General features: G+C 47.3%; 1 protein-coding gene across 1 annotated transcript; it reads right to left on the bottom strand.

The window, feature by feature from the left end:
- Positions 1-4,631: 4,631 nt before the first annotated feature.
- LOC133349600 (TLC domain-containing protein 1-like) lies at positions 4,632-24,182 on the bottom strand. Its single transcript, XM_061563166.1, has 5 exons — positions 24,107-24,182; positions 23,632-24,004; positions 13,862-13,941; positions 12,231-12,313; positions 4,632-5,553 (listed from the first exon to the last, which is right to left on the bottom strand). Exons 1-5 carry the CDS (start codon positions 24,180-24,182, stop codon positions 5,170-5,172), a joined length of 996 nt encoding a protein of 331 aa, XP_061419150.1. The 3' UTR covers positions 4,632-5,169.
- Between the last annotated feature and the right edge of the window lie 294 nt (positions 24,183-24,476).

The following is a 24,476-nucleotide window of genomic DNA, read 5'->3' as shown; positions in this document are numbered from 1 at the left end:
CAGCCGTCTTCAGGTGAAGAATGAGACAATGCCAAGCTAGGAGCTTATATATAAGCTGCGTTGGAGGTGGAGGAAAGAGCGCCTCCAACGCAGCTTATATATAAGCTCCTAGCTTGGCATTGTCTCATTCTTCACCTGAAGACGGCTGCTTGCGTTGTAGCCGAAACGTCGTGAGAATTATTTTATTTTATTATGTTTTATTTTTATTATTTTATTACTTCCCTTCTACGTGACTTTACCGAAAGAACTAAGAAGATGAATCCCTGCAGTCACGAAAGCTTTAAATCGAAATCACAGACCTTGTCAATATCCGAGTGAAGCACATCATTAGTAAATTCCTAAATGCTGAAGTGTCTTATGGAGTGCTTCTCAACCAATTTAGGGGGGCTTTGGGTCTGGCTGATGATCTCACCCCAAATATGAAGGAGTGATCACAAAGGTTAGTTTAACACGTAGGCTTTCGCGACCAATATTATTCATAATCAACGTTTTTGGGTTTAGATCGCGTTATTAATAAATGTGTCGTAACCCTCCACCACCCGACACGGCCAATCAGTAAAAAAGTGTCACGTTGACAAAAGTCTAGTGAGAGAGATTAAACATGTTAAAGAAGCACTAAGACAGAATGGCTACAATAATGCTCAAATTAACAGAGCACTAAATGCCAAATCACGATCGCAAAGCAACACTGCTGAAAGCGATCAGATTATTAAAACAATAAAAATACCACTTATCTCAGGAGTAACTGACAAATTAGCCCGTGTTTTGCAAAAGCAAAACATTACAGTAAGATTTGGTACAGTACACAAAATTCAACAACTAGTAACGTGCACTAAAGACGAATTACCTAAATTATCAACAGAAGGTGTATATCGGATTGTGTATGTGGCAGATGCTATATTGGACAGACAGGGCGTAACGTTAGTGTAAGACTAAAAGAACACCAGAGAAATATTAAATTATCACAAACACAACTGTCGGCAGTGGCAGAACATGCATGCCAACAGGGACACTCAATTGATTTTGACAACGTTGAAGTGCTGTGTAAAACTAGTTACTACTGGCAAAGAATAATTAGAGAATCGATTGAAATTGAGAGAAACAGAAATAACTTTAATCGCTCAGACAGCTACAGGCTTAGTGCGGTCTAGAAGCGTATTATTAAATAAGATACATTACAATTCCTTATAAGGGAAACAAACACTAACTGATTACTAATGTAGCATAATCACAATAAAACACATTCCAAATGATTACTAATCTACAACTCGCATCGTAACAATAGCCTGATTACTAATCTAGTATATAATTACAATAACTCCCCCCTCACATCTTTGCACCTGATGAGTTAATGATGACGTCACCCTGCTGCTGCTCTATATAAGAACGGGAGACACAGCAGAGCCTCACCATTCTGGCGAATTGCCCGATGATGCTGGATGCAATTACCAGCGAAACGTCGTACTCAAATTGTAAATGTTGTGGTTTCGCGCTTCAACACACCGGTGGGCTAGACCAGTGAACTAAATTGTCTTTTGACAACGTGACACTTTTTTACTGATTGGCCGTGTCGGGTGGTGGAGGGTTACGACACATTTATAAATAACGCGATCTAAACCCAAAAACGTTGATTATGAATCACTAAGGTTATTACCCAGAACACCAGTCAGTGCGGAATTGTGAGGGACATTTGTCAATAGGACATCAAGCAGAGATGACTGTCCCGGATTTTTTAGATTGGGTCTTGTGGGGACATTTATTAATTGAAATAAGTTAAATTCATCTACAAAATGTGTGGCCACGGCTGACGGGTTTAGCCAATTCCAATTTAGATCACGCACTAAAACTATTTCACCTTTAGGGAGGCCCCCAAGAAGCTCTCTCAGTCCAGACGCAGCTTCAACATAGAGGCTAAACGGGCACAACATGGACTGGAGAAGAGATGGACTGATGCGGTACGGGAGGATGTGGAGCCGAGTGGACTTGCCGACTCGCGGTGTCAAGATCGGCCTCTAATGGAGGAGGCTCGTGAAGGACGCTACTGGGCAGTTGGAGGCAGTCGCTCTCGAGCAACAACGGAGGGGAGAGGAGCAATGCTCACAATGAACGGAGCGCTGGGCGGCTAAAATGCAGCAAGTTGGCACAGTAGGGGGTACAGCTGGTGCATCTACAATTCATCGCAGTCAGTCAACCCATGGCACCTGGTTCTGTCCTAATATCTGTCAGAGAGCCTTCGATACTTCACGTGGCCTCAAATTGCACCTGGCCTGGCGCAGGCGGCTTGGTGACGTCACCGTTACTTCGTGGCGAATGGCGGGTATTGGTATTGGTCGATTTTGAGTTGGTCTGGTTCAGTACATATCTGATGTGCGTCTTAATCGGTAAGTGGAGAGCGGTAGTACAGCGGTTCACACACTTGTGCTGCGATTCTTGCTCACAGCCAACACCAATGGCGATTATCTAAACGGGTCCTGGGTCTCACCTACGACTCGGCCTCAAATGAGTATCTGGTGCGATATGTAAACATCACTACTCGGGAGACAAAGATGACTGGCGGTGTTACTTGCCACCCACCCCCTCGCGTGCCATGCTGACCTTCATAAGTGCTACTCGCTAACAGCACTTGCCCCAACCGTCTTTTAAGGCTATCTTTGTTAATCGGTACCGTGCCAGTTTCAAAAATGCAGGTTGGCCTGCCTACGATCCACCCTAGGTTTAACCAAACGAGATCACAATGTGAGCTCACAGATCCTTTCAAATGTTTGTAGAGTAGTTTCACTCGGTCTGTGCGGATTCAGTGTGATTTCGCGCATATGCGGCAAACCTATTCTGACCCAAAAGCTTCCTTTGTGCGGTTTTAATTCACTCTACATGCAGCAATGCACGTGTGGTGCTTGTGTGCGCTACTCGATAGGCAGCCGGCTCCTCGTTAGATGCATAGTCCTTTGGGTGAATGCGGTTCATGCTACGCAAACTTCGCTTTTTTTGGAACCCATCTCTCGCATAAAGTAAGGCAAACCTGTAGTCTCATCGGTGAGCTCCTTCGGCAGGCAAAAAATAGGGCGTGAGTTTATTCGGGCGTAGCCAAGTACTATACTCACCGTCACATCGCCCGCATGCCCAGCCACCTGCATGCCCAAACAGCTTCTGTTTGGCCGGATAGAGGGGGCTAAACAGGCACGGCCCTGTCAAAAACTGAGATGGAGCTGATGTGGTACAGGAGTGGGAGCTGAGTGGACTTTACGATGACCAGTATCAGTGGGGTCAAGACCGACCTATATGGATGAGGCTCGTGAAGGCAGTTGTAGGCAGTCGCCCACTGTGCCGAGTTGGGCCAGTGGGAAGCACAGCTGGGACCTCTTAACAGTCATCTGTCAATCCATGACAACCTGGGTCTGTCCCGTTCCCTTCTGCCAGCGAGCCTTCGACACTTCACATGACCTGAAAGTGCACCTAGCCTGGCACAAGCGCCGTGGTGACGTCGACCATCACTTCGTGGCGAACGGCGGCTGTTGTAGTTAATAGCTTAAGGTTCTGTCGGTTGCGGTGCCTGTACGTGTTTGAGTGTGGGTGAGCGCTTGTGTGCTCTAGGGTACTCGGGGGCGGGGGGTCTGGGTTAAGAGGCTGAGCCGTATAGCGCCAGCCGGTGACCGTGTCGTGTTACTAGCAGGACGAAGTTCAGACCGTGTCAACAGGGGAAGAAACTGAACCACCGAGCTCGGCTCGAATATGAGAATGTCTGGGTGGTACTTTGATGCCAGCGAGGTGGGGGTCACGGAACCCTCACGGGGGGCTGCATGTGTAAGTAGCAGGAAAAGAGAAATGTGGAGACAGGATACATGAGAGAAGCGGGGACACAAAGACACGGAGAGACCACATGGAGGCATGGAGCAAAGACACAGACACGGGAGGAAAATGTGGAGATAGACGCATGGAGTCACGGATGCGTGGACACATAAATGGGGAAGAAACACAGAGATACGGCCATGGAGACACGCGGAGAAACACACATCCATAAGAGTAGCGAATTGGCACGTTTTGTTTACGTGACAAACCTGACCAATTGGCTGCGTCGGGTGGTGGAGGATTTAACGACATTTATATTCACGCGATCTAACCCAAAAAACCCTCTTATGGATATTGGTCGCGAAAGCCTACGTGTTAAAATACACTCATTTAACTGCACATTTCAGCCACTTGCTCGACTCACCCACCCCACTCGCGCACTCACCCTCCCGCTCACCGACCCTCTCACTCCCACCCACTCATTCATCCACCCGTTGCAAATCAAGTGTACTCACCATTACACAATAAAACTTGAGCTTCCTTCGTTCCCAGTTAATTAATTAATCTATATACAGTATATAAATGGAAATTTGTGAATGTGCCTGTTCAAAATGTTTAGCGTACTTCCCGACATGCAACAAACTTGAAATTTGCCATGTGGGTACTTTCCCAGACTGTACACAATGCAAAATTATAAAAATAGATTTTTTTATTTGGGGGGGGTGGGGGCGCAATAATGGATATATTTTGCACGGCAAGTGAGCGGTGACGTCACATCTGTGATGTCACCCGCATGCGGCAGCGTCACGCAGTGTGCCTGCTGACGTCACGCCCCCCCCCACCCTCCGCGTAATTTGTATAACTTTTTTTATTATTCGCTTGTTTTCCCAGGAAAGCCTGAGGGAGTCTCAACTCTTTGTCAGGAGGGTCCTCCCAGTGTTCTGCAGTCGGGAGCAATGTCGCTGCTGTGCGTAATCTCATTTGAGTAATTTGCAGGGCATTTGTCAGTTGGGATGTTTGGCCAATTGTAGTTGCATTGAATGTGTTTTAGCTAAGGATGGAAAATTTGAGAATCCGGAGAAAATCCACTCAGAACAGGGGGAGGACATCCACAAATCTAACTCAGGGTCTTCTTGCTGTGAGGCACGAGCATTAAAGCCTGTGCTGCGCCCTTCTGCTCACTCAGTCACGTGTTGACATGTATTGTGTTACGAGAAAATATTTTGTCTTACCAAAAAATATTTAATTACTTTTAAGGTGTTAAAAATAAAAATACAAATCATCAAAAGCATACAAAAATAAAAACCCACATGGGAATTAACCTGACAAACTGGACATGTCTGTTAACCACTCAACCAAACCATCGCTTAATTCAGGAAAAGCTCAGTCTGAAACAAACTTATTGTTATTGCATTGTTTTAACCTGGGACAAAAATCTGTGAGCAGCAACCGATAGAAGTAGATGAGCATGATAATATTCATGAGATTCAATACTATACAGAAGAAAAGTGGATGCATCAAGAGCTGCCATTGTACAATAACATAGACAGTTAGGTAGGCCTGTGCACCGAGACGAAAAATTACGTATGTGAATGCGTTAAGGTATCGGTTGAGTCGATAGGCCCGACTGCAGCCCGCGTTGGCTCCTGCCAGCTTCATGAGCAGACGCGCGTGCAGAAACACGCTGTTCACTTCTACAAGCAGAGCCACTGTGGTCCCAGCGACGTACTGTAGGGTCAGCAGTGAGTACCCGAAACACGACAACACCTGTAGGAGCACAACAGCACAGGTGATATATTGCAAGGACTGACCAAGGATATGTAATAATAATCACCATCTTTGCATTTACATGGCGTGGATGAAGTGGCTCGGCAACTGAAAGCGACTTTGCATCACATCTCAATCGTTCAGAGGGCACCCCCAGTGGCAGCTCTCCCTGTGCGACGCAAGGCGACTCGGCATTCGGGGCCCGAGTACGCAGCCATTCCGCAGACGCGGAACTGTGTGAGAGCCGTTGCTATGATGTCACTCCCATTCCAACCAGCCAAATCAGCTGCAACGGGGATTTTGGCACCAATTTCCAGCAGCAGAAGAAGAATGAACTCAGCGTCTGATGGGGTGGACACTCTTGTTTACGATGCGGGTCGAGCGGCGGCAGGAGCCACATGAGAAACGAGTGCACGTGGCAGAGGCAAGCACAGCAATGTTGTCTTCATAGTTTAATATATCGTTTTCATGATGTCATCATAGTTTATTATATCGTAAAAATTATGTTAATAATGTTATTTTTTTATAAAGTATAATGCAATGTTAATGTTATAAGCGTATTACTTTGTTAGGAATAATGCTAATATTAACCACAACCATACACAACAAATGCTCAAAGAACCACAACCAAACACCACTCAAACCGCAATCATCACAAGAAGTGCTTCAATACACGCAACTTAAATCACTCGAACACAACTACACCAACAAACACATGGTACGCCAAATAGGCACAGCATAGGTGATGACTGTTTGTCATCCAGCTTGACGAACTGTGATTGACCGTGCAGGTATGACTCAATCAACCCCAGTGCCATACCCAATACACTGAACCTTGACCTAAGCTGCTCGATGAGTATATCTTGGTCGATGGTGTCGAAGGCAGCTGAGAGATTGAAGCCAACCAATGCTGTGGTGCAGCAGTCATCCGTGATCTTGTAGAGGTCATCAGTGATCTTTAGTAGAGCCATCTCAGTGCTGTGGAGCTTCCAGTATGCAGACTGAAACAGGTGGAATCTGCCCATTTCAGTGATGTGGGGAAGTAACCACTTCAAACAATGGTTCCCTATGACCTTTTAAATCGTACTCAGGTTTGAGATCGGAGTCACTCTGACTCAAGCCAGCTTTTTTCAGGAGTGGTGTCACCTGCGCCATTTTGAACCAGTCTGAAAAACAGCCTTCACTGAATGAAGAATTTTGCCAGGTAGACAATGAGCGGTGCAACCACGTCCATGCATGTGTAGAGGTGTAATTGCGCATGGCTACGAATGTTGAGGTGTGATTATGCATGGCCACGGATGGCCAACAAACACAAGGGGCGGGGTTACGGCCGTACACAAGGGTGGCGCTAGCACCGACGTCCGCATGTGTATCCCCCACGGGCCCCCCCTCGGGGGCGAGTCCTATAAAAGGTGATGAGCTCGAGGGCTCGAGGTCGGGACTCAGCTTTAACCAGAGAAGACGGAAGACCAGCTAGTGTAGGCCCCAGAGCTCCCCTGGCTCGCTGTCCTTATAAGGGCCGACCAGGGCAAGCCGGTGGCGTGGCCCCGAGAGCCCAGACGAAGCTGGTCTGGTGACTCAGGGAGCCGGGATCCCAGCTTAACCAAGCTGGGACAGATAGCCTCCCCTAGTCCCGTAGTGGAGGAATTGGTATAGGTTAGAGGGGTTAGCTGTCGAGAATCCCTGTAGCCAAGTGACCTGTACAACTGTGTTGGTGTATTAAATAAGTGTGCCTCCGATCCTGTCGTCAAGCCTCCATATATACTTACTACACATGATTTAAAAATCGATGTATGGATGTATTCGAGTGGCGATGTTAATTTGGCAGCTCTTTGATGAACATCGACACCTCTGCCACCGTGGTTGGTGCCAGGGTCTCGAGTTTTGCATTGGTTCCATGTCGATCAAACTCAGATGGAAAATTGGGAGAATGCATTGCCTTCAAGCTAGAAACTGCCATCTCTTGGTCATGACTATTTTATTGGCGAAGAACATCACAAGTACTGTTAACAGACCGGATTGACAAGTTGATGGGTCGTTGGAGTGCAGCAGACCCTTCACGACGCGCCACAGAGCACAGGGATCCGTGAGCTGATCCATTGATGCAGAGCACAGAACGATCTGCGAGACTCAATAATGAGTCAGCTGACAGATCTGCAGGCAGCTCTGTAAGCGAGGCGGACAGTCTTGAAACCAGTTTTCTTTCAGAGATGCTATAGCCTCCGCATCCACTGCACTGCAATCGCCTCCGGTAAACGCCATTTACCCTTTGGTTCTTTCGGTAAAGTCACGTAGAAAATGAAATAATAATAGAATACAACGTTTCGATTGCAACACAAGTAACCATCATCATATAAGAATGAATGAGAAAACAGACATAGTAAACTTAGAAATATAATGCAATACCACACAGAGTCGGCTAACACAACAGTGAACACCCCCACCTGGTTGATTATGTTCTTACAAAGATTGCTAAATTTGAGAGAGACAAAACACAGACATGGAGACACAGACAGACACACATGCAGAGAGAGACACACATAGATAGAGAAACACCAAGGCAAAACAGAAAGACAACGCCTCTGTCGAGGCCTTAAATAGAGTGAGGGGGAGGGGTTTGGGCAGAGAGAAAGGGGGGGGGCAGAGAACAACGAAAGAGCTGTGTGGAATTCCGGATCATAGTGGCCAGAGGAGAGACATTGGACCCACAAACAAACTAGCACTGCTATTTTTAGAGCAAGAAAATAGAAAGTTTGAGAAAGCTAATTTAGTCAAATTAGGAAGTGTAATGCAATGCAACACAGAGAGTCGGTTAACACACAGTTAACGCATAGCCTGGTTGATTACGTTCTCCCAAAGATTGCTAAATTAGAAGTTAAGCGTAAGTTGTGAGGAAACCCTCCCCGTAGAGGTGGTTCAAATTAAATTCGAAGCTTTCGTGACTGCAGGAATTATTCTTTGGTTCTTTCAGTAAAATCACGTAGAAAGAAATTAAATTAAATAATAATAGAATACGACGTTTCGATTGCCACACACGCAGCCATCATCAGATACAAATGAATGAAAAAACAAACATAGTAAACATGGAAATATAATGCAATACAACACAGTCGGCCAACAAAACAGTCAACACCCCACCTGGTTTATTACGTTCTTCCTCTTCCAAAGATTGCTAAATTTGAAAGAGAGACAAAACATAGACACGGAGGACACAGACAGACACACAAGCAGAGAGACTCACAGAGACAGAGAGGCACACACACATAGGCACACAGTAAGACAACGTCTCTGTGTCGAGGCCTTAAATAGAGAGAGAGGGGGGGCAGAGGGGGAATTGTGTGAAATTCCTGCCCATAGGGGGACGGACGAGCTGGACACTGGACTTCTAAACAAACAAGCATGGAGCGGTGTGTGGAATTACTGCCCATAGCGGCCAGAGGAGAGAATGGACCCATAAACAAGCACGGCAGAAAGCAAATTTAGTAAAATTAGCAAGTGTAATGTTTGTCTCTGTGTGAGTCTCTCTCTGCGTGTGTGTCTGTGTGCCTCCTTGTATATGTTTTGTCTCTCTCTCAAATTTAGCAATCTTTGGAAGAACGTAATCAACCAGGTAGGGTGTTGACTGTTTTGTTGGTCGACTCTGTGTTGTATTGCATTATATTTCCAAGTTTACTATTTAGTTGTCTCATTCATTTGTACCTGATGATGGTTGCTTGTGTTGCAATCGAAATGTCGTATTCTATTATTATTTTATTTAATTTATTTCTACGTGACTTTACCGAAAGAACGAAAGAGTAACTCAACTTCTAATTTAGCAAGCTTTGGAAGAACGTGATCAGCCAGGCTAGTCGTTAACTGTGTGTTAACCAACTCTGTGTTGCATTGCATTACACTTCCTAATTTTACGAAATTTGTTTTGATCCAACTTCCAATTTTCTTGCTCTAAATATTGCCGTGCTTGTTAGTGTGTCCATTGTCTCTCCTCTGGGCACTATGGTCCGGAATTCCACACAATTCTCTCATTGTTCTCTACCCCCCCCCCCCCTCTTTCTCTGCAACAACCCCTCCCCCCTCTCTCTATTTAAGGCCTCGACACAGAGACGTCTTTCTGTTTTGTCTTTGTGTGTGTCTCTCTCTGCATGTGTGTCTGTCTATGTGTCTCCATGTCTGTGTTTTGTCTCTCTCTCAAATTTAGCAATCTTTGGAAGAATGTAATCAACCAGGTGGGGTTATGACTTGTGTTAGCCGACTGTGGTATTGCATTATATTTCTAAGTTTACTATGTTTGTTTTCTCATTCATTCTTACCTGATGATGGTTGCTTGTGTTGCAATCGAAATGTCGTATTTTATTATTTTTAATTTCTTTCTACGTGACATTACCGAAAGGACCAAAGAGTAATTCCTGCAGTCACGAAAGCTTCGAATCTAGCCATTTACCACACGCTTTTCCGGACCTCTTTGTTCCTGTTTGGATGGGTGCGTGTTCATCAAGAACAGCAGTAATGTTATTTTCTAATTGAGTTGCAAATGAATCGACCGTCTATGCAGGTTTTAACATGCCGATGATGACGAGATTTTATGATGGAAAGCATCGTGGTCACAGCCATCACCCACCAAGCCATGTTCTCACTACATGGTCATTCTCACTAATGGTACTTTCAACAGACTGGTAAAAGATATCTGCAGGGGTAAGTGTCATGGCCCAGTGGTAGTGTGTTTGCTGCTTTGTTGCCAAGCCGACTTTCAACATTAGCCTCTGTTTCTTAGGATTAAGAATCAGCCTTCCACCTCTGTGTCATGACGATGGAAAGAGACTCCAATTAAATTGTGTAGAAGTACAGTAGTTTATTCATCAGATGTGTAGAAACACGTCTGATCGGGGAGACAGGTGTCTGAGCAAGATTAATTCAATCGCATTATTTGCTATTCACATGTTACAACATTAATTCATATTCTGCTGCCAAAATCCATGATTGCAAGTACGAGCTTGAAAACGTGCTCATTAACATGAAGCCAAAGCAGCTGAAACATAATATGCTTGCTTCTGTATTGGTTGAATAGGATGCCAAGGCTGCTGAAATATGCACCACTTCAGAATTTGTTTCATAGGTCAGATGCCACTGATGAGACTGAAAAAGTCAAAACCAGTCCATATTTTTTCTGCTTAAACCATGTTGTAGGAAGATATTGGTCTAAATAGCTGGGAGATGAAACTGTTACTTTATTTGTACACCGGGCAACAGGCTTTCATATGATTAATAGTTGTTTTTTGGTTAGGCCACGAAATGATCTGGCCAAATATGTCTCAAGACCCTCCACCACCCAACGTAGCCAAACAAATCAAATGTACATGTATACAAGATTTAGCGAACCAAGTATTATGGTTTGAGCTGACAATAATTTCTTGGAACTGGGTCAACCATCTTCAGGTCATGAAACCGGGAAGTCAAAATAAAAGGGAACCACAAGAAACTTAATTTGGAGCTTTCGTGACTGCAGCAATTATTCTTTGGTTCTTTCGGTAAAGTCACATATAAAGATAAAATAATAAATTAAATTAAATACTAGCATACGACGTTTCGATTGCAACGCAAGCAATCATCATCATGTATAAATTAAATAGAAACACAAATCTAGTATACTAGTATACTAGATTTTTTTGTGTTTTTTTTGTGTTTCTATTTAATTTATACCTGATGATGATTGCTTGTGTTGCAATAGAAACGTCGTATGCTAGTATTTAATTTTATTTATTATTTTATCTTTATACGTGACTTTACCGAAAGAACCAAAAAATAGGAACCACAAGACATGTTCAACAATGTTCTCAAATCTAAAATGTGCATGGGGCATTGACATGGCCCAGTGGTAGTATGTTCACTATTGCAGAGGTTCACAGTTGGAATTTGGCAGGCTGTCCTGATTAAAACTGCGAGTGATTAACCATACGAAATGTGACATCTGCTTTACAGTGGATGTTAAAGATCCTGTGGCATCATTCTAAACGAGGAGGCCATTGTGTACCGACATCTTAATACATAGGCTTTCACAACCAATGCCATACTCTGGTCTTCACACCTGATTGGCTCACAAGTGACAACATTACGTTTATCCCTATATTAAAGACTGAAAGAGGATTTCTCCATAACTCTGCCTGTCGCCTGATGGGGCTGGTTTGAATTACTGGTGAAACGTCCGAATTGTACATTTTGTGCATTTACTCTCCAACACACCAGTGTGCTCAATAAGTAACGAATTGTCATGTTTTCATTACATGACAAACCTTACTAATTGACTGTGTCATGTGGTGGCGGGTTTAACTACACATTCATATTTATGCGATCTAACCCCAATAACCTCTATTATGGATCACAATCTAAATTTGCCAAAGTTGAAAATTACTCAATTGGGATTAAACATAGTAACATCACTCCCTTTTGTTTAAACTATTTGAGAATGCGTGAAACAGTGCATCCATGATAGCATTGTACTATAATGGCACAAAACCACAATAACTATATAATTCTTATCATTATTAAGTAGGGTTAGGGTTAATGTAATTATCAATGAGTATAAATGCATGAAATAACCAGCAACGAGGGAAGATGACAAATGCGGAGGGGCACGAGGAGGAGCGGAGAGTGGAAACTTCCCTCGAGGATCATGAGACACTCACCAGCGCGTGGTGAAATAGAAACTCCCATGAAGCCTTCACCTGACCACTCCAAACAATATCCAGTGTGTCCTGCAAGAAATAGCCTGCACAGAGCCACACGTCAAATTACTGCACACTCAATGAAGCTGCGGAACATTGCGCAATTTTTATAGCTTTACCCAGTCAGGAGAACAATTCATAATTAAAATTTGTCCTGAAGCTGTTTGGAAGATTCAGGAAAAACATCGTTTACGTAAATCGGTACCTGACATGACTGCAGGGATTCATCTTCTTGGTTCTTTCGGTAAAGTCACGTAGAAGGGAAGTAATAAAATAATAAAAATAAAACATAATAAAATAAAATAATTCTCACGACGTTTCGGCTACAACGCAAGCAGCCGTCTTCAGGTGAAGAATGAGACACTACCAAGCTAGGAGCTTATATATAAGCTGCGTTGGAGGTGGAAGAGCGCCTTAACAAAAAGAATGTGCATATGAAGAGGGATTTAGCATATTCATGGCAAATGCGTAGGAGGTGGGCGGGGGGGTTTCAAAGTCATATTATGCCCATGCATTATGCAGGATCAACAGCACCAAGGGGGGGTGCAGGGATTAGCAGTAACAAAGGAAAGGAATGTTAATGATATGTAGCTGCAGTTACTCAACAACCACGTAGAAAACTAAAGTATAAACTACATAAAAAACTAAAGTATAAACTAAAGTATATTCGTTCATGAGGCGATCCACATATACAAACACAGAGACAATTTTAACCGAGAAGATGGATTCTGGCTTAGCAATCATTGGAAGGACGTAATAAACCATTTCGATACACATTAGGGTGGGTAGAATAATACATAGTGTTATATTAAAATGTATAAGGTATAGGTCGGGTTACAGCAATACAGTATATAATCTAATGTTGGGTTTATCTATGGCAGTATATAGTACGGTATATGCTCGTGTGATGTAAGAGAATAAAGTTTAGATGAAAGCATATTATATAATTTTTACGACGTAGAATTGTAATGTATTACTTGCTGTTAGTAACTCAGCTTATTGTAGAGTATAGTAAGTATACTGATGGTGCTATGCAGTTTATACTTTAGTTTTTTATGTAGTTTATACTTTAGTTTTCTACGTGGTTGTTGAGTAACTGCAGCTACATATCATTAACATTCCTTTCCTTTGTTACTGCTAATCCCTGCACCACCCCTTGGTGCTGTTGATCCTGCATAATGCATGGGCATAATACGACTTTGAAACCCCCCCGCCCACCTCCTACGCATTTCCCATGAATATGCTAAATTCCTCTTCATATGCACATTCTTTTTGTTAAGGCGCTCTTCCACCTCCAACGCAGCTTATATATAAGCTCCTAGCTTGGTAGTGTCTCATTCTTCACCTGAAGACGGCTGCCTGCGTTGTAGCCGAAACGTCGTGAGAATTATTTTATTTTATGTTTTATTTTTATTATTTTATTACTTCCCTTCTACGTGACTTTACCGAAAGAACCAAGAAGACGGTACCTGACAATTACATTTATTTGGTGATATCTGGTGAAGGGTCATGCAACACAAATTTGGCTGGCTCATTACATAAATTATTTGCCTAGCCATATCATAACCATTGTGAAAACATCCCTCCCTTACCTGTGGAGATGGCTAGGAGCACGTTCATTGGCAGAGTATAGCTGGTAAGGTCAGTCAACACCTCAGGAAAGAAAATCAAGCTGGAAAAACAAATAGGATTAAGGTTAAAATACTCAACTCATAAAATACACTCATCGTTGAAGGCCCAAAACACCAAGTGGCCAGCTATAAATAGCATGATTAAATGTGTAGTGAGTTAAACTGAGTCGCAGACATATATTTGGAGGTAACACATTTATTTAACTCTAACCCAAACGGGGTAACTTTCCCTTAACAGAATAAAAACCTATGGTGGTGACCACCAGGCTAACTACACTAGTTACAATGTAACTGCTACTACGGACCGGGACCACAGCTCAGGTCCAGGTCCACGTGTTGGAGACTCGTTGATCGGAGAACGTAGAACGTAGACATAGACGAAGGTTTCTTCAGGATGAACAAAAACGCCGGTCCCTCTGGGAACCCGGCTTATATTCTCTCCGGCGTAGCTGGTTCCGCCTTTGGCCACGACCGCCTTCCACAATCCTCCGAAAGGATCTGGATGCTAACTACGTGACCACCCCGAGCCCCCACTTGGGCCCCTTTGTAGACTTAACTGGTCACATGTCCTCTCGGGTTAACCAGAGTGGCCTTTAGTAACCTCATTCCTACGGCCGGCACTCCCACACCCTGTCCTGTAGAGCTGGCACTGCACCCCAAGCGTGGTGCCATTTAGCGCTATCAATCAGCGCTCACCGAGCCCCTCTCGGGCCGGGACTACACCCACACCATTGTGGTGTCCGCGATGTCGTTACACCGCACGCAGTGCCTCTCTAGGGCAGGCACTGCACAGTGACATCCCGCAATGTCACTACATCACCACACCCCCCCCCCCCTCCTTCGTAGCACTCAGGCTGTCAACTCGCCATCAACAAAACAAAACGAACAACCCCTTAGTGTGCCTCAACAAATAAATACCCCAACCCATCTATACAATATGTATACTATATACAGAATATACAGTAACTAACGGGGAAAGGAGACAGGAGTATAGAACAACAAAAGGCAAAAACCAAGGAAGAGACAGAAGGGAAGAGAGAGAGGAAAACACCCAAAACGCAGTAACATGTGAAACCTCGAGACCCCCTCCAGCACCAACATCTCCCAACCACAACGTGTAACACCACCAGCAAGCACAACAAAGGCCAGGTTCAGCCAATAACCAATACGGCCTGCCGAGTGCGACAACGAACTGACGGTGTGGGAGCACGTGTGTGTGGGGGATCACGAAAACCGAAGAGTCTTTGATCGAGTCCTTGTGGCAGGGCTCCCAGAGGAGGTGGGCGTACTCTCCCTGGGGGTTCTGGGGGGAATTTGAAAATGTCCCGTCGAATCCGGCTCCTCACGAAGAGCAGTTGGCCGGGCAGACGGGCCTTCCTCTCCCAAATCTTGTGGAGACGGCGCAGGTGGCGGCTTGGGGGACGTTAAACGCGCGGCACCTTCGGGTATAGTGGAGGACGGTCGAGCGGACGATGGCAGTGGTCCGGGGAGGCGTCGTCGCGGCACGCGGCAGCCCGACGAGACATGCCCCGGCAAGCAGCAATTGTAGCACACGACGGGGCCGTTCCCAGGATGAGGAGAGGTCTTTCGCCGTCGAAGTTGTTCATCCCGTCACACCATGCCAGGACGATGTTGAGGTCCTTCGCCAACGTCAACAATCTCTCAAGGACCGGCGAGTCGATTCCGTCATGGTCCATCTTCGGGAAGGCAATAGTGCGCTATGGAAGGCGAGGGGCATCTCGGCCTCCCCCCTCCTCAGCGCAGCGAATTTATGGTGCACATTTGATGGCGGTTCGTAGATTGCCACCATTTGAGCAAAGGCTTTATGTAGCGTGGCCATCACCGACGGCGGGATGGTGAGAAACACCGCCAAGGTGTCATTGCCAAGTGCGGTGGGCAGCGCTCTCAGTGCCTCCGTCCACCCCGCCAAGTCGCTGTTCGTCAGGAACCTGCGCTTGAAGGCCACCCAGTTGCCTCTGGTGGCTGAACATTTTTTAACAAAGGGTAGTCGTCACCTGAGAGATGGAATGTCAACAGCGAAACTCGATGCAGTCTCAGATTTGGCGGGCTCTCCGCTCCACGAGCAAAATGGCAGCCGCTTGTGTGGGCTGTACCACGGAGGTTTCCCGCACAGCTTCGGTGCTCTCTTCGCCACCGCTGGCTCTTCGCGGTGGAGCTCCACGACGATCACCGCCACAGACTCGAGGAGTTGAGAGGCGCGAGCAGAAAGTGTGGCGCTCCCTCCCCGACGGCGATGAGCTGTCTCTGGGATGGTCGTCGCAATGACATAAGGGGTTGGCGGCGTGTACCGCGCCTCGTGAGACGTGTGATACACCCGAAGATGTGGAGCCCGTCCAAGCCTGTGCATCGACCCAAGGCGGAGGCTGGCGAGGGGACTGCATGGTGCGAGAAAATTAACAACTTCGACAGCGAAAGACCTCTCCTCGTCCTGGGAGCGTGCTCGTCGTGTACTACAACTGCGGCCTGTTGGGACACGTCTCGTCGGGCTGCCGCGTGCCGCGACGATGCCTCCTCGGACCACCGCCATCTTCCGCCCGACCGTCCTCCACTCCACTATACCCGAAGAGGAGTCGCGACATGTCACACACTCGGCCCCTAAATCCACCTCACTCATCACGTTCGGTCGGTTTTCATTCCTGTCGTGTGTTGGTGCGCGAGGGTTCAGATGTTGCTTGGGCTGATTGGCCGCTCCAACCTGGTCAGTGGTCGGAGTTGGCCTATCGAGTGGTTGCCGCGACCGCAGGTTCATCCGCTGTTATCGGATTGATAGAGGGGGTTGAAAGACTCGTCGATACTGGTGCATCCATGTCTTTCATTTACGAGTTGATTTTTAACATTTTGCCCCTTATGTCCCGTCGGAGTTCCGTGCTTTGCCGCAAACGGCGGCTCATTGGGCATCATTGGGAAAATAACAGCGGAGGTGTGCATTGAGGATATAAAATTGACGGGATTAGTTCTTGTATCAACGTCCCTTGCTGTTCCTTGCTTGCTTGGATTGCCTTGAGTTATCTTCGGGCCATCGAATGGTCTTTTTGCCTTCTCCCACCCGTTTCTGCACGGCCAACGCTACTGTACAAGTGCTTGCGAGCAAGGCCGTAAAGATTCCCCCCGGCGTGCAGATGTTGGTTCCCTTACGATTGCACAAGCTGCTAGACCAGGAGGTAACTGCGAGAGAAATCCTTTTAGGACCCTCAAACACAGCCATTCGTGGGTTGACATTGGTGGGGGCCCAGACTTTGGTTTTCCAATGACCATTAACCGTTGAATGCAGGGTTGGATACGTCTGTCATTCAGGAGGGCACCGTACTAGCCCACGTGTCACCTGCGATTCGCGAGGGAAACATCGTTGGCAGTGTGGGGGTCGTGTCGAATACAAAGCCGCAACAGGTTTCTGATGAAAAATGGATGGATACACTTTGTTCTGAAAATTCAGAATTGTCCGAGTCCCAGAGGGGGGAGTTGAGGCCGCTTTTGTGCGAATTCTCCAATGTGTTTAGCAAGGGCAAATTTGGCATCAGCCGCACTATGTTTTTGAGTCACTACATCGATACGGGCAATGCTGCTCCTATCCAGCAGAGCCAGAAGACTGGCGGTTGATGAAATGTTGGCCGCCGATATAATCTCGCCGTCCCCAGCCCGTGGGGAGCCCCAATTGTTCTTGTTAAAAACAGGATGGTAGTTTGCGCTTCTGTGTTGACGTTCGTAAGCTTAATAAGATTCTCTGTGGCCGATGCGTACCCTCTTCCTCGGATGGACGATTCCCTAGATGCTCTAGCAGGAGCATGTTATTTTTTGACTCGACCTCTTTTCCGGATTTTGGCAGTTGCCGCTAGATGAATCCTCTTAGCCCAAGACAGCCTTTCGTACGCCACAAGGCTTGAATTTAATCGGCTTCCGATGGTTCTTCATTCCGTGCCGGCTACGTTCCTGCAATTGATGGAACTGGTTCTAGCTGGCCTCCAGTCAGACTCGTGCCAAATATACCTTAATGATGTTATCGTTTTAGCCGTACGTTCAAAGAACATCTGGAATGGCGACTTAAAATGCGTGCGGCAAACCTCAAATTTAAACCCCAGAAGTGTCACCTGCTCCAAAAATCTGTTCGGTATCTTGGCCACATAGTCAGTAAATCAGGGTTAGCGACAGACCCGGAAAAAATACGCGGGTGTACGTTCTTGGCCGATCCCCACGTCAGTGGAGGAGGTGCGAAGTTTCATTGGTTTTGCGTCTTATTACCGCCGTTTTGTCGCCGGGTTCACCACTATCGCCAAACCTCTCCACGCCTTGATGGCAAAGGGTCAGAAGTTCCATTGGGGAGAGGAGGAGGAGACCACATTTGTTGTGCTCCGGGATGGCTTGGTGAATGCCCCTCCCCTGCGATACCCCGACTTTTCCTTGATACAGATGCTAACACCGGAATTGGCACTGTTCTGTCTCAAGTTGTCAATGGTGTCGAGTGTTGTCGTATATGGCAGCAGAGTGCTGTCTCTGGCCGAACAACGGTACTGTGTCACACGCCAGGAACTTTTGGCTATTGTTTTTTTTGTGCAACAGTATCACCCCTATCTTTATGGCAGACACTTTGATGTGCGCTCTGACCATGCAGTACTACAGTATGCGCTGCGTATTGAGTAGCCATCTGGCCAACTTTCATGTTGGTTGGAAATCCTCCAAGACTATTCCTTTACGGTCTCCTATCGCAAAGGTACCTGACACACGAACACGGATGCCCTGTCTCGATTACCAATGAGCGATGGGTGCGCGTGTTTTTTGGGCTCGGGGAGCTGTAAGGCGCCTGCTGAGGACTCGCCCCCTCCCCTTGCGGTGTTGGCCAAGGTTGACACCTCTGAGAATGTCGATAGTCCTGTGGCGTGTGACGCTATTATTGGCTTAGACCATGTGGAGTGGGGGCACCTCCAGGTTGAGGACGCTTCCCTGTTCAAGTTACGCCACCGTGCCAAGGAGGCAGAGGGGGGTGGAGATCGACGGGGTGTAGCCTCTGTCATCCTCAGAGGCGGATTGCTCATGCATTGGGACGGAGGGTTGCAACGTTACAACATTGTCGTACCTGCTGCCCTACGGGGTAAAGTCATCGGAGCGGTGCACGAGCGATTGTTACAACTGGGTGTCCATAAGACACTAGCCACACTTAAGCTTGACTTTTTCTGGTCTGGCATTGCAGAAGATGTCGCTAATTTTTTGAAGGGGTGTGTGCAGTGCGCATGGCGGAAGCCCCTATCTAAACCCTGTTGTCCACCGTTGCAATCCATTCAGGTCTCTCGCATAAATTAGCTGGTCACTCTTGATATCCTCGGTCTATTCCCTACTACCCCTCGTGGGAAGAAGTATTCACTAGTGGGCGTCGAACATCTTTCGCACTGGCCGATGGCCTGGCCGCTTTCCAACCATTCGGCGGTGGCCATCACCGAGGCATTTCTCAATAGATATGTGATGGACAAGGGTGCCCCCAAGCATTTTTTGACCGATCAGGGCAAGCATTTTTCTTCTAAATTGCTGCGGGAAGTGTGCGACTTGTTGGGAACAAAGAAAGTACCTACGTCACTATAACACCCTCAGACAGATGGAATGGTGGAGTGGCTGCACAGGACTCTGACCTCCATGTTGAGCCATCAGGTCAGTAAGTCCCAGCTTGACTGGGACTTGCATATTCCTGGGGTCCTGGCTGCCTATAGAATGGCCCCTCATGCGTCCATCGGCTACTCACCATTTTTTTTAATGTACGGAAGAGAGCACGACCCCCCAATTGATGTCCAATTACGAGCCATGCCAAACAAGGCTAAATCAAACATTTCGGACTCCATGCGCTTTAACCTTCAGAGGCTTTCTGAAGCGCGCGAGGCTTCCAGAGAAAATTCCAATTCGCGACAATTGGCAAATGAGCGGCTGAAGGGTCTCCATCTTTCCGCACATGAGTGGGCTCCAGGTGACAGAGCCTGGCTGCACTGTCCACGGGTACCGGTGGGTACATCACCTAAATTGTTTAAACCCTCGAGGGGATCGGTTGATGTGATTTGGGTCGTTCGGCCCCAGTGCGTTCAAATTTTCTGGTATCGGCGGTATTGGTTCGTACATCCCTCTCTGTGGGAAGTCATCCCATCTCCACTATGCAGGGGCCGAGTGTCAGATGTTTCCGGCGAGCTGAAGTGTGTACCCACTGAGGTTGGTCCTCAGGAGAGTCATGTGATCCCATTCTCAGGTGCCACGCGTTAAACGTCCCCCAAGCCGCCACCTGCAGTGTCTCCCGGCCGATTGCTCTTCGTGAGGAGCCGGGTTGGATGGGACATTTTCAGATTCCCCCCGGGACCCCCAGGGAGAGTAACCCTACCTTCCCTGGTGACCCGGCCACAAGGACTCAATCAAAGAATCGTCGGTTTTCGTGATCCCCATACACACACTCCCACACCGTCAGTTGGTTGTCACACTCGGCAGGCCGTATCGGTTATTGGCTGAACCTGGCCTTTATTGTGCTTGCAGGTGTTGTTACATGGTGAGGGTGGGAGATTCTGGTACTGGAGGGGATCCCGAGGTTTTGCGTGTTACTGCATTTTGTTTTTCTCTCTCTCTTCCTTTGTTTTGCCTATTGTTGTTCTGTACTTTTGTCCCCTTTCTCCGTTAGTTGCTGGATATTTGTTTATAGTGTACATATTGTATAGATGGTTTGGGGTATTTATTTGCTGAGGCACACAAGGGGTTGTTTGTTTTATGTTTGTTGAAGGAAGAGTTGACAGCCAGGACGGCTGAGTGCTACGAAGGGGGGGGGGTGATGTAGTGACATCACGAGATGTCACCGTGTAGTGCCGGCCCTAGAGAGGCACGGTATGCGGTGTAACGACATCGCGGATACCACTATGGTGTGGGTGTAGTACCGGCCCTAGAGGAGCTCGGTGAGCGCTAAATGATAGCGATGGATGGCACCACGCTTAGCGTGCAGTGCTGGCCCTACAGGATGGGGTGTGGGAGTGCCAGCCATAGGAATGAGGTTGCTAAAGGCCATGGCACTCTGGTTGACCCGAGAGGACACATGACCAGTTAAGTCTACAAAGGGACCCCAAGTGGGGGCTCGGGGTGGTCACGTGGTCGGGGTCCAGATCCTGCTCGAGGATTCTGGAAGGTGGTCATGGCCAAGGGCGGAGCCAGCCACTCCGCAGAGAATATAATCCGGGTCCCCCAGAGGGACCGGCGTTGTTGTTCATCTTGAAGAAACCTTCATCTACGTTCTACCGAGTCTCCAACATGTGGACCTGGCCCGAGCTGTGGTCCGGTCCGTAGTATTTAGTTACGTTGTAATTAGTGTAGTTAGCCTGGTGGGCAGTTACCCTGTGTGTTGGTGTTAAATAAATGTGTTGCCTCCAAGAGTACATCTGCGACTCAGTTGAACTCACTACACATGTGTAGTGAGCCCAACTGAATCACAGAAATTGTCTTAGGAGCAACACTATTTATTACATAAACTCAACACAACATAACGTAACCTACGCTTGGGTGTTGAACGCCCATCTCACCACGCTACGGCAGAACTAGACACGGTCCCGCTATCCCGGTCCGGACCACGAGCTGGGTCCCAGACCACGTTGCTAGAGGCTTCTTAGGCCTCGGCAAGGTAAAATAAAAGATAAAAGGTTAAAACAACGAGCCTACCTTTATCCTACCTTTTACCCTTACCACAATACAATCACTCTACCCTTACCTTTTATCCTTTAGCAGGTAAGGTAAAATGTAAAAAGCAACGAGCCTACCTTTTACCCTACCGTTTACCCTTACCCCATACAAATTACCCGATTACAGGGTAATTACTGGGGTACTACGACATGAAAAGGTTTATAATGGTAAATGGTAGGTAGAGCGCTTTATTCATATAGAATACTCTCGATAATTCCAATTTTACACGCTTTCTTTGAACTCACTCTGTCTGTCGTTGTCGTTATTGTTGTTGTTGTTGTTGTTGTTGTTGTCATTGTTGTCGTCGTCGTCGCTGTCGTATCCTCAAATCTTGTAACTCAATTTTAACACACTTCCTAATGTGGTATCGACTGCAAACTTGGTATACGTATGTCATAATGATGACAATACTATATTATATCACTAAAAAAATACATATTTTTAAACGATATTTTGTATACGTTATGTTTCGGCTTGGCTCTAATTGTCCACACTCAACTCACGTTGGCTGTAATTAGCCACGTCCCCTTACGTTATGGCGAGCTTTGGGGCCACTTCCTGGAGTCGTGGAGTTCTGCCATTACTAGTACATTTAATAAAAGCGTGTTTTTAAAAAGTTTTTTTAATATTACTTATTAAATGGAGGCCACGGACTGCGCCACGGAGCTTCTAGCGGTCAACAAGGCACCGTATTTACCGGGTAATACTTCGCGCTATCTTTACCCTACCGGGTAATTCTTCCGAGCTACCTCTACCTTACCTTTTACCTTACCCCTTGGCATGTCGACACCTTTACCCTTTACCTTTACCCTTTTACCCGGTAAAAAGGGTAATTTACCTTACCTTGCCGAGGCCTAAGGCTTCTTCAACCTGACGTGGATCTTAACTCACCAATAGTCAAAAACCCCGAGCCCCACACGGGGCCCTGTTATATCGGCCCGGGCTGGGGCTGGCTCCGCCTCTCGCCCCGCCCACCTTCTTGATCTCTCTGGCCCTTTTCCGCGTGACCACCCAGCGGCCCCCGTGCACCAGTGGCCCCCCTCCAATATCATCTGGTCATGTGTCGGCAGGTCAACCAGCGTATCATGCCCCAACGTAACCCTGGCTGGCCGACACTCTCTCTCGATCCCTCACCGGGAGGCCGCACCGCACACTGTACGTGGTGCCTCTGCGCTAACCAGCGCTCACCCAAGCCCCACTAGAGCTGGTACTACGCCCAGTAACCGGGCTGCACATAATGACATTATCTGCCGTGGCCTCGCAAGCCCGGAATCACACAGTGACATTCACAGTCACTACACATGTAACGCGCTCTGACGCATTAAGGGCGCTCCATCAAAGACAAATAATTATCATCGTGTAATGTTTAGCAGTATGCTTATCAGCATAGGATTTCAGCATACTGATGCAATGAGCACTTTAAATCTATTGTAACTTAATTTGAATCTTAAAAAAGCGAATTCATTTTCTGGAAAAAAAATTTATTTATTAAATAATTGTGTTTTTGCTTTAGATCTAATTCGTATCTGGTTGTCTCTCTACGGATTATATTTTATTTTTTAATTGTTGTACTTTATTTTACGTTATTGCTTTTGTCACGATGGCGACACAGGTCACTCTAGCAAATGAGACTATTCTTGTCTCTGGCGTTCTCACCCAAAAACACAAAACAAACTAAAGCGTTTCACAACACAGTAATCACCAAACAAGATAAGCAATATCAAAAGTGTACACGCACAATTTAGCCGCTGTATAAACCCGCGCTATTGCACAATTGTGGTGGTTGTTTAAGCGGTCGTGGTGGCAAAACGGCATCGATGGTCGTGGTGTTTGTGGGTGTGGTGGACATGGTGGTGTTGAATGAAGGAGGCCGTGGATCTGATGATAGCGATCATGACTGTGGTCGTGGAGCTGGTGAAAGCGGTGATGACGGTGGTTGTGGGTGATACTGGTGATAACTGGGGTGGTGGTAGTGTGAATGTGAGACCCCGTTGTTGAGTTTGAGACCCAAACCGAAGTGGATCGCTCACCAGCCGAGGGCGGAGGGCCCCGCGATGAGTGCGTGGGCCATGGACACGCGCAGGTTCTGCCAGCGCCACAGCCGTGTCGCGTCCCCGCGGAGTACTGCGGGCGGAGGCGCCAGGGGACCCAGAGCCGGGCCCAACGCGCGGAATGCGACTGCCGACAGCAGCGAGAGGAGCGCGGGGTCCATGGCGGCAACGGGCAGGGGGGTGGGACGAGACACCAGGAGGGGAGGACGAGACACCAGGATAGGTGGGGGGAAACGGGGAGCAGGAGGACACGGGGAGCAGGAGGACACGATGGAGGGGGAGAACACGGAAAAGACTAGGTGGACAGCTATCGCGCTGGACAAGCGAAGGGGCTCTGAGGGCACGGACTTTACTACTCAAGGGAGGGAGGCGGTAGCAGCCGCCGAGGTTTCGCAAGGCGACGAGTGGGATGGTGGCGCGCGCGGTGCGGCGGGAGATTGGGAAGGAATCTCACCCGACCGGGTCCCGCAGGGGAGGGGCCGCACCTTGGGGGGAGGCTGGCACACCTTGCGGGTGGGGTGTGGGGACATTGCCTCGGAGACTTATAACGCGCGCCTCGCAGGGCGAAAGGGAGGCTCCACATTCCCAGGGCATCTCCACTCGGATATTCCTCCAGCCATGAAAGGACTGAGTCTTTTAGACTGTATCGTCCCATATTGATATTTGTTCAACAACCACACTGCATACTCTTTGGTTCTTTCGGTAAAGTCACGTAGGTAGAAAAAATAATAGATCACGACGTTTCGATCGCAACAATAAGCGACCGCAATATAATGCCTCGTCCACAGCAGTCTGCACCGTGTTGTTGCGATCGGAACGTCGTG

Source organism: Lethenteron reissneri, chromosome 30, assembly GCF_015708825.2.
Source record: "Lethenteron reissneri isolate LAM-NWPU_2019-01 chromosome 30, ASM1570882v1, whole genome shotgun sequence".
Classification (NCBI taxonomy): domain Eukaryota; kingdom Metazoa; phylum Chordata; class Hyperoartia; order Petromyzontiformes; family Petromyzontidae; genus Lethenteron; species Lethenteron reissneri.
The sequence above is the reverse complement of the archived record's forward strand: the minus strand, read 5'-3'. Positions and strand labels throughout refer to the sequence as shown.